The sequence below is a fragment of the Pseudorca crassidens genome, chromosome 6 (genome assembly GCF_039906515.1).
Source record: "Pseudorca crassidens isolate mPseCra1 chromosome 6, mPseCra1.hap1, whole genome shotgun sequence".
In the NCBI taxonomy this organism is placed as follows: domain Eukaryota; kingdom Metazoa; phylum Chordata; class Mammalia; order Artiodactyla; family Delphinidae; genus Pseudorca; species Pseudorca crassidens.
This window is the reverse complement of record NC_090301.1, coordinates 2,347,702-2,364,974: the sequence shown is the minus strand read 5'-3', so window position 1 is coordinate 2,364,974 and position 17,273 is coordinate 2,347,702. Positions and strand designations below refer to the sequence as shown.

Here is a 17,273-nt window from a genome sequence, read left to right as displayed (position 1 = left end):
AAGCCCTCATTCCTTATTTAAAAAAAATTTTGATACAATTTTCAAAGGTTACTTTATGTTCACCGTTATTACCAAATATTAGCTGCGTTCCTCAGGTTGTGCAATCATCCTTGAGCCTCTCTTACACCCAGTAGTTTGTACCTCCCACTCTCCCACGCCTATATTCCTGTAGTCTGCTTCTTTTTTGTTATATTCACTAGTTTGTTGTATTTTTTAGATTCCGTATATAAGTGATATCAAATAAGTACTTCATTCTTCTTTAAGACTAAATAATATTCCATTGTCTCCTATACCATGTTTTGTTTACCCATTCATCCATCAATGGACATTTGTGTTGTTTCCATATTTGGGCAATTGTGGATAACTCTGTTATGAACATGTGTGTACAAGTTTTGTTTGAACACCTGTTTTCAATTCTTTGGAGTATATACCCAAAGGTGGCATTGCTGGGTCACGTGATCATTCTATAATTAACTTATTAAGACATCACCAAATTTCTCCACATCCTTACCAATACTTGCTAGGTTTTTGTTTTTTGTTTGTTTGTTTTGTTTTTTATTATTATAGCCATCTGCAGCTGGTCTTTTATACATTGTTGGTGGGAATGCAAAATGGTCCAGCCATTGTAAAACAGTCGGGCAGTTTCTTCTTAAGTTAAGCATACACTTACATAGGACTCAACAACCCCACTCCTAGGTATTTACCTGAGAGAGACGAAAGCATGTCTAAACAATGATTTGAATGCAGCTTTATTCATAATCACTGAAAGCTGGAAACAACCCCAATGTCCGTCAACTGATAGATGGATAAACAAATTGTAGTTTGTTTCTTTCAATTGAATACTCAGCAATAGAAAGAAACAAACTATAGATGCATGCAACAGTGTGGACGAATCTAAAAAGCATTATTCTAAGTGTAAAAAGCCAGACACAAAGGGCTATGTCCTGTACAACTTCGTTTTTATGACTTTCTGGAAAAGGCAAAGCAGGAACATAAATTAGATCTGTGGGTGCCAGTGGCTGGGGAGGGGGAGGTGACTGACTGCAAAAGGCACAGGGGAACTTTATGGAGCGATGGAAATGTTTTGCACAGTTGTCAAAAGGTATCACATTTTAAACTTAAAATGGGTGGAGTTTATTTGCAGGTATGTTATACCTTCAAAAAAGGAGATAGGGACCCAGTTCTCCATCCCATACTTAGATCCGCTTTCCTACCTTTGTGTATGGAATATACTTGCTTGCTGGCTGGGGATCTCAGTGTCTCAAGACATACAACAAGGGAGTCAAGAGGGTGGCGTGGTGGTGAGGGAAGCTGGGCCACTTCTCCACTCACCCCAGAAGCAAGCACAAGACTGTTTTCTGTTTCTTGGGTTTGTTACTTGGTGTAATCAGCTCCTCCAGCACCTTCTCTCCTCCTCCTTCACCTTCCCCTCCATTGCATTGACCATTTTCCTTCACTTTGAGCATAAAGAAAACATCCAGTTATGTGAAGGTTCCCATCATGTGCATTGTTATTGATTATATACCAGAATTTTACTCGCAGAATTTAAAAAATAACAATATTCCAGATTTTTTATACGACTTTAAAAATGGAAAATGAGTAAAAACATTTTCTTCCTCTTAAATTGCAAACCTCTGTACAGCCAAAATATGAGGGAGTGTGACCCCAGCTGCTCAGCCACGAGTTAGCAGGTCACGGGTGTCAGAATGGATCCAGGGTATAGGAGTCCCACCCAAAAGATGTACCACATACCAACAAAATATTTCCTGTGTGACCCAGGGAAATAAAGGTGACACTTTCATCCTTTGATACTAGTGTTCATTAACTTTTCCTCCGGGGGGGAAAAAGTATCCATCAAAAAACTAAAATAAAGCTAGTTTCCCTTTATATTCAGAGTTCAGACAGCGTCTCCTCGGAGCTGGGTGTGAGGCCCTTTTTGAAGAGGGGTAAGGAAAAGTCAGCAGGGCTGAAGAGGGAAAAGCAGAATCGGAGGGAGAAGCCTGGAGCCAGCAGGTCTCATGCCCCCCACCGGCTTCCAGCTCGAGGGAGCCCAGCATCCTCCCCGGCACTTTCACCCGTGAGGAGGGGAACCTGAGGTGCACCTGGGTTGTTATTTATCCATCTTCCCTAAAGTAGGAGATGAAGAAATGAAGTAGGAAAATGGAGTCAAGCCAAATAATTAAAAACCTGCTAAGAAACGTGTAGCCTGGAGAAGTTACATCTCACCCCTTACCCCTACGTAAACACACACACACACACACACACACACACACATACACACACTCACACACACACACTCACACACACACTCACTCACACACACTCACACTCACACACACTCTCACTCACACACACACAACACACACACTCACACATACACACTCACACACATTTTCTTCTTTAAACAAGGACAGCCAATTGTTCTGTGTCCCGGTCACCTGGGAGAGCTCTGCGCCCACTTCCCCACCGCTCTGGTGACTTCTATAAAAGAGAAACTTGCCACACACCCTGAAGTGTTTCCCCCAGGAGACTTCTCTGATGAGCTTTTATACTTAAGACATAACCAGAGTTTTAACACACGCACGTTTAATTCCAAATTTATTCTTTGAAACATTTGAGGTCAGATCTGTATGTTTATCTAGATAGGCGTTCAGGACTTTTTCAGTCGAATTTTCAACTTGTGCAATTAAAGTTTTCTGAAGAACATTTTAAAACATGTATACAGTTTTAATTTAAGATCTGCTAAAGCTCAAAAGTGTCACGTGGAAGACAGACCATAATTTCTAATTATAAAGTATTGGGGAACGATACATTCACATGACCTTTCCAGGAAAGTTTATGACCAGGCCACAACAGGACAGGGGCTTTATGAGGGGTCAGGGCACGTGTGGTCACCAAGGCTCCCCTGCACATTACTTAGACAGATTAAAGAAAAACCCAGTCCCCAGGTTCTGGAAGTACCCACCCCGGCCCTGGTCTTTCCAAAACGCCACAACGTGTCTAAGTGTGACACGAAGCTTAAGTTCCCCAACCCGGATATCAGTTTCTGAAAACAGAACCTAGACCTTGTCGTGTTAAGGGAACCTCACGAAACTTTCACTCCGAGCCATTCTTTCACAGAGGGGAAACTGAGTCCCGCTGAGACGAAGGGACTAACCCAAGCTCATCCTCTGGTCGGCGACGGAGCACTGAATCCTGATTCCTCCTCATATCCTGGTTTTTCTCTGCTCCTGCACAGACTGGATGTGGTTGGGTTTTACCTTTTTTTCTTACGAGATGGAGCAGTGTTTAAATTGCATGTCTTCCTGTTCCCAACTGGTAAACCTAAAAGTGAAAATATAACTAGATACAGCAAGAGGAAAAATGGATGAATGCAACCTCCCCAGCTGGCTGTCACTTTCCAACTTCTCTCAAAGTAAAAGTGGGTCATCACATCTTTCCTTAGAACTCTCCTTCGGTTCCCATTGCCTTCAGAAGGAAACCCAAACCCTGTAATTGGTCCTGTGAGAGCCTGGCTCCAACACTCCTCCCAGGTGCCACCGCAACGCACACGCCTTGCTCGTGGGCCCAGCCTCTCTTCCAGGCGGGACCTCCCCAATCTCAGGGCCCCCCAGGCCTGCAGCCACATGGTGCAAGTCCAGCCAGTCAGGGTTCCATGCTTACCTTCTCTGCTGGAGCAACGGGAGAAAACTTGTTTAATTAGTGCTGCCATCCCAGGATAATATGACACTGAAGTGTCACGCCGGTCATCCTCAGGCACGGGGGGGGGGGGGCCTTGTACTAAGACAGAGTGAGGCTCACACACAGAGGGAAGCAGAGCTGCAGGGTGGACGGGAAAAGAGAGACACAGCATCACCGAAACTCCTGGATCCAGCTAAGCCTGAAGCCAGCCAGAGCCTGAGCTTCCGAAGTAGTGAAGAAATTCCTTTTCTGTTAAACATGTACAGATTGTGTTTGTATCATCAGTAACCAAGAGAGTGCTGGCCACGGATCCCCTGAGCTCCCAGGTGCAGGGACCACCCATTGTGGGGACACCCATGACTCTTTCACCCCGTGGAGCTTGACACATTCTCATCTCTCCTGGTAGACTTGCTCCCCCTTTGCTGGTGTCTTCCCCAGCACCCCAGACCTCAGCCCGGGTCCAGCACACTCCACTACACCCCTCAATGTGCTGCATTGCGAAGTCTCTGCTGCCTGGCTCCTACCCCACTTCTTAGCGTGGCGTGAACCGCACAGTCAGTGATCATGAACCGGCCTGCACTAATACTCTTCTGTCTTCCATCAATTCCTCCCTCCAGTGTACAATAAAATGCGTGTTTTTATCAGAGTGTAACCATAAGTCCTCTTATCTCTCCACCCATCAGAGTCAACAGGATCTGCTGGGCTCCACTGGAAAGTGCAAAGTTTGAAGAGCCGTGGGGGAGGGAAGGAGAGGGCAGAAGATGTGACAGATTTTAAGATTAAAAACAAACACGACAGGACGGTGAGAACTTAAAGGAACTATCTGAAAGGGGTGGGGGGCCGGGGAGAGAAAACAAGCCTTCCTGAGTCATGAATTCAAGTCAGGCTAAGTTAAATCCAGCTACTCCTAGAACCACAGTGGATGGCAGCCTCTCCCAGTCCACCGTGGTGGGAAGCTCCCGGGCAGTAATACGATCCCAGCAGGACCAGGAGTCCCTGAAAGCTTCCTTGCTCTCTGGTGTAAAACGATGCACCGCGTTTATCTTGTACACGTCTTGCCCCAGACCTAAAGTCAGCCATTTCTTCAAGGAGAGGCCACCATATGGACACCAGGGGTGCTCACTGCCCCTGGGTCACTCAAGGCGTCTGTGCTTTTCCGACGGTCAGGGTCAAGAAATACATTGTTTAAGAGGAAATACATTATGAGCTCATACTGATATTTCCAACAAATTTAGAAAGCCATGCTCTTACCTAACTTCTTTCATTTTATATTTGTATCTCTTTTCTTTTAGGGTGGAAATCTCGATTCCCAAAGATGTAAACATAATAACTTGCTTTAGCTCACAGTTTCAGAATGACAGCAGCAATACTGTTACTAGAAATATGAATACTGAAAACAGATTAAGCCTTTATGCGGTTCTTTTCTCTCTCCTTTACAGTCTATCCCTCTAGGGATGGATAGAGTCAAATCACAGCGTTTAAAGTGATCTTAAATTATTTCTGTCTGCATGGTTAAGCCACAAAGATGATACAAAATTAGGTACATCTGCCTGATTTTGCTTTTGACTTTTTAGGGTTTTCTACTTTTTTCTCATTTTGGTTTAACTTTTAAATAATTATGTGAAACATTTATATGGTTTCAAAGTCAAATCTACATAACAAGTTTTATGCAGAGGAGCCTGGCTTCTGTCCCAGACCCCTACACCTCGTTCTCTCTCTCCCATTCTTTTTAGGCCAGGGTTGATCTTTCTGGTGTTGTTTCTATTTATTTTTCATTCTTATTTTTAAACATTTATTTATTTATTTTTGGCCGTGCTGGGTCTTCATTGCTGCGCGCAGGCTTTCTCTCGTTGCGGCGAGCAGGGGCTACTCTTCGTTGTGGTGCGTGGGCTTCTTGTTGCTGTGGCTTCTCTTGCTGCGGAGCACGGGCTCTAGAGGTGCGCAGGCTTCAGTAGTTGTGGCTCACAGGCTCTAGAGCACAGACTCAGTAGTTGTGGCGCATGGGCTTAGTTGCTCCACGGCATGTGGGATCTTCCCAGCCCAGGGCTCGAACCTGTGTCCCCTGCATTGGCAGGCGGATTCTTAACCACTGTGCCACCAGGGAAGCCCTCTGGTGTTGTTTTTAAACTGAAATTAGGTATACATTCCATGTGAAAAAAAAATCATAGCCTGAGTTTGTTGCTGATTTGATCTTAAAGGCATTAATAAACGTGCGGCCAAGGCCCACGTTATCCCCACATTACAAGTGAGAGACGTCGAGAAAACAAGGCACCCTGGGAAGAGCCCTAGTGTTCATCTTCTGCGCTACGGTCCACAGTCGGGGTGTCGCAGAGTTCTCTTGCAGAGAACAGGGCCCACACTGGCTAGTTTATGCAGGAAACAACTTATTAGGGAATATGACAGAATGGCAGTGGAGCTGATAAACAGACTCTAGACAGGACTTTGGGGACCGGCTTGCAAACCACACTGCAGACCTGGAGCCCCTGCCTCACTGTACCAGGAAAACAGTGATTCCACAACCAGCCTGGAGTCAAGGAGCTACTGCTACTGCCACACTCCCAGCGTGCTGGGTTCCACTCCAGAAAAGGGTTGCTTTTCCCCCTGCCTCTAGATGTGAGCAGACACTGCACTTCCAGGAGCAGCCGAACATCTCCACCCCAGGACTGCATCTTGCAGACCAGGGCTGCCAGAGTTGGAGGGAGGTCCTCTGTAGCTTTTCAACTCCTGCAATGCGGGAAGGATCTGTAGGAGAAGGACGGAAAGGACCGTGGAGCACCCGTCCACCACGTACAACTGCACACACTGCAGGAACCATCCTTTCAAGCCTTGTCGTGGTAACATTAGACGCGCGAGGCAAGGGTCTGACTGTTATAACGAGGGCTTGTCCTATGCCCTCTTGAGCGATTTTTCAAAGGGAAATTTCTAAAAGGGATTTTCCTACAGGAGAATCGTACCTGTAGGTGATCTGTGCCTTGGATATCAGGTGTTCGCCCCTTGTAAGCCCAGCTCCACCCTATTGCTGTGGCTTAGGGAGGTGATCGGCTCTTAGACGGGACTTCCAGAAATCGTTCTCATGCCCGTGGGCAGCAGGGCAGACAGAGTGGGGTGGTGCACCCTACAAGGCAGGCTCCTCTCCTCCTTACACGCTCGCTCTCTGGGCTCATGGGTAGGGGGAGGGGGGAGGGACGTCTCTGGGCTTATGTAAGCTGGGCGGGAAACGGGGGTCTGGGCCCTCGGTCTCCGCGAACTGAGCGACGCACGGAGTTGAAGGGCAGCAAGTCGCTGCGGTCCCCATACGGCGCAGGCCCTTTAGACGCGCAAAGCCTCGGGAAGGCTGGGCCCCAGCGAGGCCAGGACGCTCCCCACGCCCCTCTCACTCTCTCTTTTGTTCCTTAAGTTTTAATTTTAGATTTTTAAAGAGACACGGAAAGCTATTTTGCTGCGCTGGATAGTCTGAGCGCCATACCAGAGCTGGAGAAGGAGGTGGTCAGGCGCGGCGGGCTGGGCGCGGCGACTCCTAGGACCCCGTAGTCTTAGGATCCTGTAGTTTTCAGATTGTGAAGCCCGCGGGTGGGGAAGAAACTGCAAACCAGCAGCGCTCTGACGCAGCCACATTGTGCGCGGGCCTCTCCCCCCCAGCTCTGTCTCCCATCGCTAACTGCGGGGGTGGGAAACGTCCCCCTGGGCCGCCCGGGCCGCACACGCAGCCGCTCGCCCTCGGGTTTCCTAACGCGGTGGGCGCGGCCCGGCCCCGCGGAGCAGCCGAGGCCCAGCCACGCCGGCCCCGAGTTCAACTGCAGTAAAAGGGCCCAGCCCTTGATCACGCGGCTCGCCTGACAGCCCCGCTCAGGCCCGGGTCTAATTGAGCCCGGGTCACCTGGGAATAGGTTCAAAGGCATCCAGGCCGTAAACCACCTCCAGGCCCCGAGCCAGAACGGCCTGGCGAACAAAGAGCCCCCGAACCACTTCAAACGCGCCCGCGCTCGGCGTCCAGATGGCGCGGGGCCGACGTCCCCGGTGTCGCCCGCCGAGGCCGAGCCCCCGCTCTGCGGCCGCCCGGGCTGCCCCGCGGGCGCCCAGCGCAGGGGAGGCCGCGCGGCTCCCCAGACCGCCCTCTGTCAACAGCCGATTTGCGAAGGAGAGAGTGGGCCCCGAGGCTGGGACCCTGCACCGCGGCCTAGCGGGCGCCCCCGCCCCGCTCCCGCACCCCCGGCGGGGGCCAGGCAGGTGGGTGCGGTGGGCGCCGGGCGCTCCCGCGGAGGCTCGCGGTGGCGCTGAGGTTTTAACGCACTTAGAAGGACGGCCTGCTGAGGCCGTCGGGGCCGGGGCTCCCCAGCAAGTTGGGGTGAGAAACTCCCCCATACAACTGCTGGGCAGAGCAGGCCGCGTCTCCACGGATCCCCGCGTCGCGTGCGTGGAGAGCGGCGTCTCCAAGGGCACCCGCGTGTCCGCACGCCCAATGTCTGGGCGCCGGGGCTACTGGCCCCCGCACGTCCCCCACCCCTGGCCGAACGTGCGGGCCACGGCGCGAACTCGCTGTGCGCCCCGGAGCAAGCAAGGCGCACACTGGCCCGGGCGCCCCCGGGGTCTCCCCGCCGCGTCCTCACCTCCTGGGAGCGCATCCAGGGTAGGACTCGCCACCCGCACCCCTCGCGGCGCGGGAGAGACCCCGCAGCCCGGCGGGTTTCGATCTCCAGTTAAGGAGCAGACAAAGCCGGGTCGGCTGAGCCCAGGGCGCGGCACGGCCGGAGAGCGGTCAGAGCCCGGGATGGAAGCGCGGGCGTCGCGCGAGGGCCCGGCACTCGCGGGTGCCCGCCGCGGCCGGGGCCTAAGGGGGAGGCAAAACTGAAAGTGCCGCGCCGGGGGGCGGGGGCGGCCAGCAAAGGCCCCAGAACTTGCCCTGCCCCCGGGCGCGGCGGCCAATCAGCGCGCCGCCCTCGCTCCTGACAACTATTTAGCAACCCAGCCCGGCTAGGGTTTCCAAAAAAGTTAGAATAACTTCCTCTCCCGGAGACCTCGGTTTTGCACAAGCCGGCCTTGAAATCAGAGCCTTTCGAGCAGCTCGGAGAGCGTGTGCTCGGCGACCGCGGGCTTGGCCAGCGGCGCGCGCTCGGCGCCCGGCGCCCCCAGCCCCACGCGCGCCGGGCGGGTGCCATGGAGGAGGGCTCCAGCTCGCCCGTGTCCCCCGTGGACAGCCTGGGCACCAGCGAGGAGGAGCTCGAGCGGCAGCCCAAGCGTTTCGGCCGGAAACGGCGCTACAGCAAGAAGTCGAGCGAAGATGGCAGCCCGACCCCCGGCAAGCGCGGCAAGAAGGGCAGCCCGAGCGCGCAGTCCTTCGAGGAGCTGCAGAGCCAGCGCATCCTGGCCAACGTGCGCGAGCGCCAACGCACCCAGTCGCTCAACGAGGCCTTCGCTGCGCTGCGCAAGATCATCCCCACGCTGCCCTCGGACAAGCTCAGCAAGATCCAGACGCTCAAGCTGGCCGCCAGGTACATAGACTTCCTCTACCAGGTCCTGCAGAGCGACGAGATGGACAATAAGATGACCAGCTGCAGCTACGTGGCCCACGAGCGCCTCAGCTACGCTTTCTCCGTGTGGCGCATGGAGGGCGCGTGGTCCATGTCCGCCTCCCACTAGCGCCGCGCCACCCACGTCCGGACCGGCGCGCCAGGGTAGGTGCTGCGCGCGCGACGGGCGCCCTCCTCAGCGGGCGGGCCGCGGCGGCGAGGATGGGGTGCGCTTTTCCTTCTAGCGACAGACGGGGGTCCATCGGGAAGCTTCCAGGTGCCGGGGCACCCTTGTGGTTTTGTGCAAGCTCCCAGGCAGGGTGTCAGTCGGGAACGTGCCGACTGGTGACAGTGGTATTTTCCGTCCTTGCTTCTGTGGAGGTGGGGGCCTGTGGGTGAGTGTCGGGGGAGTGGGCATCAGAAGAACTGCCCGGAGCCGGCCGGGGCAGAGATCTGGGGACCAGCTTACCCACTGCGTCCCTCGGAGCGGAGGCCGCCCGGGAAGCTGCCTGGGCCGGGCCGGGCCGTGCCAGGCTGTGGCTTCGCCCCGTTCCCGGGGAGTGGCAGAGCGCGCTCGTCGTGCGGACACCCAGTTCTCCTCGACTGCTCTTGCAGGGTGTCCCGGCCCGCGCCTCGGGGACCCGGCCGTCGGCGACCTGGCCCGCCCGGTGGGCGCAGAGGTGTGGACCGGCGGCGCCTGGGTTCGCCTGGGGAAGGCGGGAGGACGCTGCCCTTTGCTGGCGGCTCCGGGGGCCAGTGCAGCCCGAAAGCCGGGGACCATCCGCGCCCCGAGCGCGGAGGACAGGGCCGAGGCTGAGGCGCGGAGACCGGAGCGCGGACACCGCCGCTGGGAACCCCGGCTGCCCGCAGGCAGGTGGAGTGGACCTCGGAGCTGGGAGCCTCTGGCCCCAGCCTTGAACCTCGAGAGTCTGGGAGGGGGCTCTAGCCGCGCTGCGACCGAGCGTTCGGCCCTGCAGGAGAGCGCGAGGGGTCCAGGCTGGGAAACAGGTTTGCAGGGAAAGGGAGGCGGTGCGACAGGGCCCGGCGCCGGAGAAGGCAAAGGGACACGGCTGCCGAGAGCACTGGAAGTTCTGGATTCCTCTAGTAGAGCGCTCAGGGCGTCCTGCACCGGCCCCTTTTCACCAGACACCTTAGAAGCCCCTTAGACAATGTCTAACTGCGGAGATGCTGTCCTGTCCTTTCCAGAAGGCTCTGTGACCATGCCTCTCTCAGACGATGGAGTGAAGGGTGCAGGATTTTTGGTGGAGAGAGAGCCGGGTTAAAAATCCTTCGTACTTGGTATGTTTTAGTTTCTCGCTCGTCGTGCAGTGTTTTTATTCACGTCTCCACTTCACACAGAAGGAATTTAGATTAATCAAGAGCGTGCAGCCGCCCATTCTCCCAAGCATATCCATTTCTTTCCTGTGTGTTTTATAATATCTGCAAATGCTTTTGCTGTGGCTCCAAAAGGCTGACCTAGCACAGGTGGATTTTATTTTATTTTTTTAGTTTTTATTTCTGTGCCACTGAAAATTCTTTTGGTGAAATAGGCCCCTAAGACAATAATCATTTTATAGGCTTTTTAAAAAGAATTTTTAGCAGAGAATAACTTACGGGGATCTTCTCCTATCTTTGTCAAAAGCAGATGGAAAGTGTCTCAATCACATATTTCCCTAGGAAAGAAAGTTTGGATTGGCCGAGTACTACAATGCTACAGTGGGATAATACATTAATTCTGGTTTTTGCTGCCTAAATTATGAGCTTCCATTAGTTAATTCCATTTACCCTTTCTACCACCATAGTTTATAGCACATCTGAAATAAGAACAAACAGATGAGGAACGTCGTCTTTTTAAAACGTACACATATATAGCTTTGTTCAAGGAAAAAGTCAACAGAATTATCATTAAGACTTCCCTCCAGAAAATTATTGAAAACAAAAGCAAGAGGTATTACCTTAATGCAGGAATTTCGTAGGATCTTTTGAAATTCATTTGAAAAGAATCGCATTCCTAAAACAGAGAATGAGACATAGAGCACAGTTCACATTATATAAAAATAAAAGGTATTACTTATAATGAATAAATGAAAAGCATTAAGAGTTTTCTTGGGAAAAAAAGTCCCTGACATGTAAGAGATAAACACATTCAGCTGGAGAGCAAATGATCTCCACGGGGCCCATTTATTTATATTTTTCTGTACTTGAATATAACTGACTAGGTCTGATAAACCAGTTTCCTTAGGTGGATAGATACCCACTCTGTACAGAGGAGAAGGGAAATGTGAAAATCTTTGACCCCCTGATGATCCTGGACGCACCTTGCTTTTACTTATCAGGCATGTTCGACAAGCTTTTGCATTCTTTCTGTTTTGAAACTGCTAGTCTGTATGAGTATAAATACAGTCATAATTGGTTTGATTTCCTGAAAGTGTTGCTCCATGGCATTTGTTATTTATTTGTAACATTTTTAAGATGCATTGGGTCTATGTATTAGTAAGGAATGTCTAGACCTTTCCATAAATTGTATGTGATTTTAGTGTCTATTGAGCCATATGAGAAAAGCTGTGTCTAGTTGAGCAGCAGCCACATGAGACGCCGAAATCGCCCCTTTATATAAAGAGAAACACAGGAAGGATCAGAGCACTGCTGGTGCTAACGTGTATCGTGACTCTTTCCTTTGGCCTGGTATTTAAAAATACAAATACACAATAAATCAGGTGACTTTGGACGGTCAACAGGGTTCATCTAATCTGAACATCTCCAAAGGAGTTTTCAGTTTTCTCGTTAAATGCCTGAGTCTCCGGTGCAGGGTTGGCGGGGCACCTGGCTGGGAGGGTGTGGGGAGGTGATGATTACTTATCAGATATTTTTCGTGTTCTCTGCTTTGTGGTTAAAGAAGATATCTAACTTCTGCAATCTGCATAGATTTTCAGTAGGTTCCCACCCTCAAAATACTACTTATTTTCCCCTAAGAACTTGTAGTTACTTTGGAGAACAGAGTAGGACCCTGTAACCATCTGATGTGTGTAAGCCTTTTCCTCTCTCCTGAAAATCGACTTTTTGGAGGTGTTCGTTAATGGCTAAATTCAGAATGCTTGCTGGTCGTGAAAGAAAATGAATCCCTATGGTGAATGGAAATGCAGAATCCTAGGAGAGCTTTTGGTTGGTCAGGGGAAGAAGTAGAATGAATGGCCCAGCTACTTGAAATATAAATAATGTTTTGTTATAAAATGCCCACTGAAAAGATCTGATGTAGATAGAGGCTGACCTCTGTTACGTGGGTATTGTTTCCTTAAACATTTGTAGTTACTCTAAATCTTGCAGGAAGCAGGTCTGGCTACCCATCTGGCCAGAGTGGGAGCCGCAGGCTTGGGACTTGGAGAGTGGCTGTTTGAGGTCATTTGAAATGTAGTACTTTACTGAGGTTTTCTGAAAGCTGTACTATTTTCAGACAAGTCTTGAACCTGAAAGAGTTGAGTTTTCATCCTCCTTGCTTCACTGTATTTTGGATAGACGGCACAGATGCCAGATTCCTTTCGCCTGGTGAAAAGATCATAAAGTAAACTCCTTCTGAGCAGATCACTATAACTCATAACTGTAGTTTAAATCTGGGCTTTAAAAAAAAACAAATATTTTAATAAGCCAGTTTTAAAGGCTGAACTTTTATGACAGTTTTTAAGCTTAGTATTTATATTAATCTATTCTCATTGGTGTCTTTAAAAACCCTGTGAATGTATGCTGGAAAGTCTGTTTATGTTTGTGTCTTGTCCTGGGAAAGGATAAATGTGCTGCAAAAAGCAAACCAAATACAAAGCTTTCTGCTAGCAAAGAATTCACGGACGAGGCAATAAAATTCAAAGAAGAGATGAATGCGTTAGTGTAGCCAAGAAGCAAAGCCATAAAGAAGACATAGAATCTAAGAGCTACAGACATGGATGCATTGAAAGGTAAAGCCAAGATGAAACACTAAAAGCAGAAGATGCTTAAAAACAGATTTCACATGGTCACCTGCGTCTACACATGTGATAGAACTGTGTAGAATGAAACACACACACACACACATACACACACACACGGGTGCGTGTAAAACTGGCGACATCTGAATAAGGTCTGGAGAGTGTATCAATGTGAGTTTCCTGGTTGTGATATTGTGTTATCGTTTTTTGAGGTGTTACCACTGGGGGAAACCGAGTGAAGAGTGTAAGGGAATCTCTGTGTACTGTTCCTTACAACTTCCTGTGACTCTGCCATGATCTCAAAATAAAAAGTTTGAAAGAAAAGATATTCCACAGGAATTTTAAAAATTTCTGTATTCAAATGAGCAAATTATATAAGGAATGATTATGCCTATCTCAGAGTAATAAACCCCCAAAAATGTGCTTTGAGCAAAAATCCATGTTTTTCCCTGATATCATTTGCATTATTGCATTTTTCAGAATATTAGGAATTTCTCATTTTTGCAATATATAATGAATTGGAAGGGGTCCCTTTTAATTCTAAAACAAAGAGTAGAATCCCAGAAATCTAGAGGAGAAATACCAATCAATACATTTATCCCTTTGCTAATAACGAGTATATTTTTCAAAGGAATTTCAGGAAATATTCACCTGAAACTGCTACAACATTTGCTTTTAAGATACTAAGTCTATATTGACTTACATATCCCCCCCACGCACACTATTCTGAAGCCGATGATTTATCAAAATTATTCATCCAAGAAGTGTAGAGATTAAAGTCTTAGTACACAGTTGGGGGATGGGGAGAGAGAGAGACAGAGAGACACAGAGAGAGAGAGAGAGACTGACAGATATCAAATCGTAAACTGAGGCATGGTTATTTTAAATTAATATTTGTTTGTCTTTAATAGGAACGTATTTTGTGTTTGGGTAAGTCTTTGACCGCAATTTAGTTATATTAAATGTGCCTTAATTTAATGTTTATTTTGGAGTGAGATACAGTGACATTAACGCTGCGATTTCCATGCTGATGTCAGCTAAGGCATGGTGGGATTTTTCTTCAGTGATTGCTAACAGTTGTCATGCTAAAAGGAGACTCGATCAGAAACTGGAAAAGAGAGCACGTAACTTTATTCCGACCTGAGAAATGTTTCGCGGTTACTTGAAAATAGAGTCATTTTGAGTCAAAACAATGTCTTCCGTGCTTTGAAATCTGTATTATTTTATCTGCAACTCTCTTGTTTAGAATAACATGATCCTGTGATTATGTGTAAGAGGCAACATGATTGAGAGAGCGAGGCATGGTGTCTGTGGAGGCTGTTATTGTTCAATTTCTTCCCATAATATCGTTTTCCTCTGTTATTTGATCAGGGAAAGATTTAGATGACCCAGCTTCTCGTGATGTCTCCTGTAGAATGGCAATTTTACTTCTCACATCCTAAGAGCAATGCCTCTAAAATTGGCCACATCCCTCCTTTCTTTAGACCAGAATTTCCCCATCGATTGAATGAAGGACAGGGTTGAGCCCAACGAGCTTTAAGTTATCAAAATCAGTTATTCTGAAAAATACTCCTCCTTTCTTTTTCGCTCATATTCGACCTTAAAAAGAGCCACCTGCATCTTTGGGGAGAAATGGTAAATTATGTTGTCTGCCATTAGATTCCTTTTCCTTGCTGTTTGTGACAGAGGGTTCACATTTGTTCTTCCGGACGTGCAGATCTGGTGTGTGACTGATGGGAAAGATGTGGGCAAAGACCCTAATTTTATTAACACTGCGATAGAGACCAAACAACCAACCCCAAGCCCAGGGCTGAGGTCTGTGCTGGGGTCACAGCCAGGGCCTCTCCGGAGCGTCAGGGAGAGCAGCTCAGAAGGGAAACCGGTGGTGGGTGTTCAGCCCTGTGCCTGGGAGGGGAGGTGTGGGGATCCTTTGTCCGACTCCCCACGGAGAACAAATGCCCCAAGTTTCGTTGTTCGTGCTGTTTTTCTATTGCTGCACAAATGAAACACCACACTGGCCTTTCTGTTCGGTTCTCTCTGAGTGTGTCCCTCTTCTTAGCGATTCAAGAGATTTTTGCTCCAGAGACAAGTGAGGGCTCCTTGAGGAACAGCTTGTAAAATAAACAAACTCCCTGAAAGAAAACACAGGCCAGTAGTTTCTAGTCTCTGCCTCTGCGGCCGCGGTGGATTTCTGTGTGTGTTCGACTTTGATTTAACATTCTGGAAGTCAGAATGCAAGCAGGCAGCACGTTCGTTCAATCACGAGACCTAGAAATGAACATTGAGCTGCTATTTCCTCTCATTAATCTCAGCTCTTTAAGTAGATTTGTTTGCAGGGAGTGTAGTGGGATCAGAAGTCAAAAGCCATTTGCCTTGTTTGACTTTCTGGCCCTGTGGGCGCGAAAGTGCCTGCTACCTAGTCGTCTGCTTCCGTAACTCAGACTTTTAACTCGGGAAGAGTAACAGGGAAAGCTAGCCTGCAGGGATGGGAAGACCTGTACTTACTGGGTCACTTCCGGAAGGCTTTGTACATTGAAAATCCCATTCCTAATGAGACTGCCTTGATCAGTACACAGGAGCTTATCATTTCTTTGGGAAATGCCTAAAATTACTGCAAATTGGAGAGGAAAGGAGCGGGGAAAGGGCTTTATTTTCTTTCTCGAGTTGAGAGCATCGCCACGTCTCTATTCATATAATTGGGTTTGACTGATGAACAACATCGTCACTGAAGATTAATTTTCCTGAGTTTAAATCATCCCAAATTGCCTACTACGTATATATCGGGTCGTAACTAATGAAAGTCTTCAGAATACACGTGGCCACCTTGTTGTCCTTTTTCATGATATCTGTATGCGTCGGTGGGAACCTAAGAAAGAAGATTTGATCCTTCGTGCATTTTTTTCTGTCTGGTGAGCCTTTCTTCCTCAGCTCCTTCCCCGCGCGGACCCTACAACCCCGCATCCTCTCTGGCGCTCATCCTTTAGCTGAGATGTAGCATGATTAATAACGCAAGTCCACGAAAGCTTTCATATCGTAGTAAGTGATAAAGGATGAACAAAAAGCCCGTCCTCAGGCCGCGACAGCAGCACAAACAGGCGTGGGGAATAAACACCCCGTCTCAGGTTCCCTGAGTAGAGCAGGCCTGGGTGTTCTGGAAATTCAGTGCAGCTCAGTAATAGATGTGCAGCCAGACCCCCCGCCCCCCAAACTGTGCGCTGGGTGACGCCCTCTCCTTAGCTGGCGATCGTGACTCTTCTCTAAAAAAACTGTTCCACTGATACTAGAACAAAAGTGCCCCTAATGGATATCTGTACCCTAGAAAGCCTGGTGTGTCCTGTTTTGTTGAGTTTTCTTGTGCAAAATGACCTGCTTCAACCACCTAGAACTGCATGAAACCATGTGGTGACTCCGCCGGCGGGCGCTTCCGGGCTGATCGTTCGCGGTGTCCGTGCTGGGGCTGCACGGGATCTCCACGCACACCCCTCTTGTGGAAGGAGTCCGCACAGTCAAGTATTTTAAGGGCAGAATTAACTCAAGGCTATTTTGCCGGATGTTAAATTATTGCCGCTTCCGGAACTCTCTTTTAGACGATTTTTTGAGGATAGAGATTTTCTTTTAATTAAACAATAAGCAAAAAGCGTGGACTGTGATATAGTCATCTGCTCGTTTCAAAGATCACTATTATGCGACATCCACTTTTGTTTTATTACATTTCAAAAATGAACGATTTCACATAATTTCATTGTTGAGTAAATTTAATCTTCTTACGCGTCTCCAGCGATTCTGGAAACATGAATCGATCATTTATGATTTATATATGACAAAGGTAACTTTTTCAGGAATGGCAAAGTAAAAGAGAAAGTGAAGGTCTGAACAGGAAAAGTGATGTGTGGAGAATTGCACACGGAATAGGGCGATTGAGGGGATCAGGGCCCCTGAATAAGGAAACGGAAGGATCAGGAGTGTGTGCGGGCGCGGACTTCCCTCTGCTGGTCCCTGGAGACCCATCGTGTCTCCCCAGGGATCCCTGAGAAACCTAGAAGACAGGGGTTTATCAGAACAAACACCCTCCCGGCCTTCCCAGAAAAGGGACACTTTGTAAAATCCAGTAGGGCTGCCTCACCGCTGC

The 17,273-nt window shown here is 49.0% G+C and overlaps 1 protein-coding gene and 1 pseudogene across 2 annotated transcripts in view; one reads left to right on the top strand and one right to left on the bottom strand.

The window, feature by feature from the left end:
- Positions 1 to 2,569: 2,569 nt before the first annotated feature.
- On the bottom strand, positions 2,570 to 8,303 carry LOC137225972 (uncharacterized; annotated as a pseudogene).
- Positions 8,304 to 8,679: 376 nt separating this feature from the next.
- Positions 8,680 to 17,273, top strand: part of TWIST2 (twist family bHLH transcription factor 2) — a 50,624-nt gene continuing 42,030 nt past the window's right edge. For both annotated transcript variants that reach the window (XM_067740026.1, XM_067740027.1), the window contains exon 1: positions 8,680 to 9,353. In XM_067740026.1, the coding sequence (XP_067596127.1) occupies positions 8,836 to 9,318 (483 nt within the window). In that variant the 5' untranslated portion in view covers positions 8,680 to 8,835 and the 3' untranslated portion in view covers positions 9,319 to 9,353. The remainder of the gene's footprint in view (positions 9,354 to 17,273) is intronic.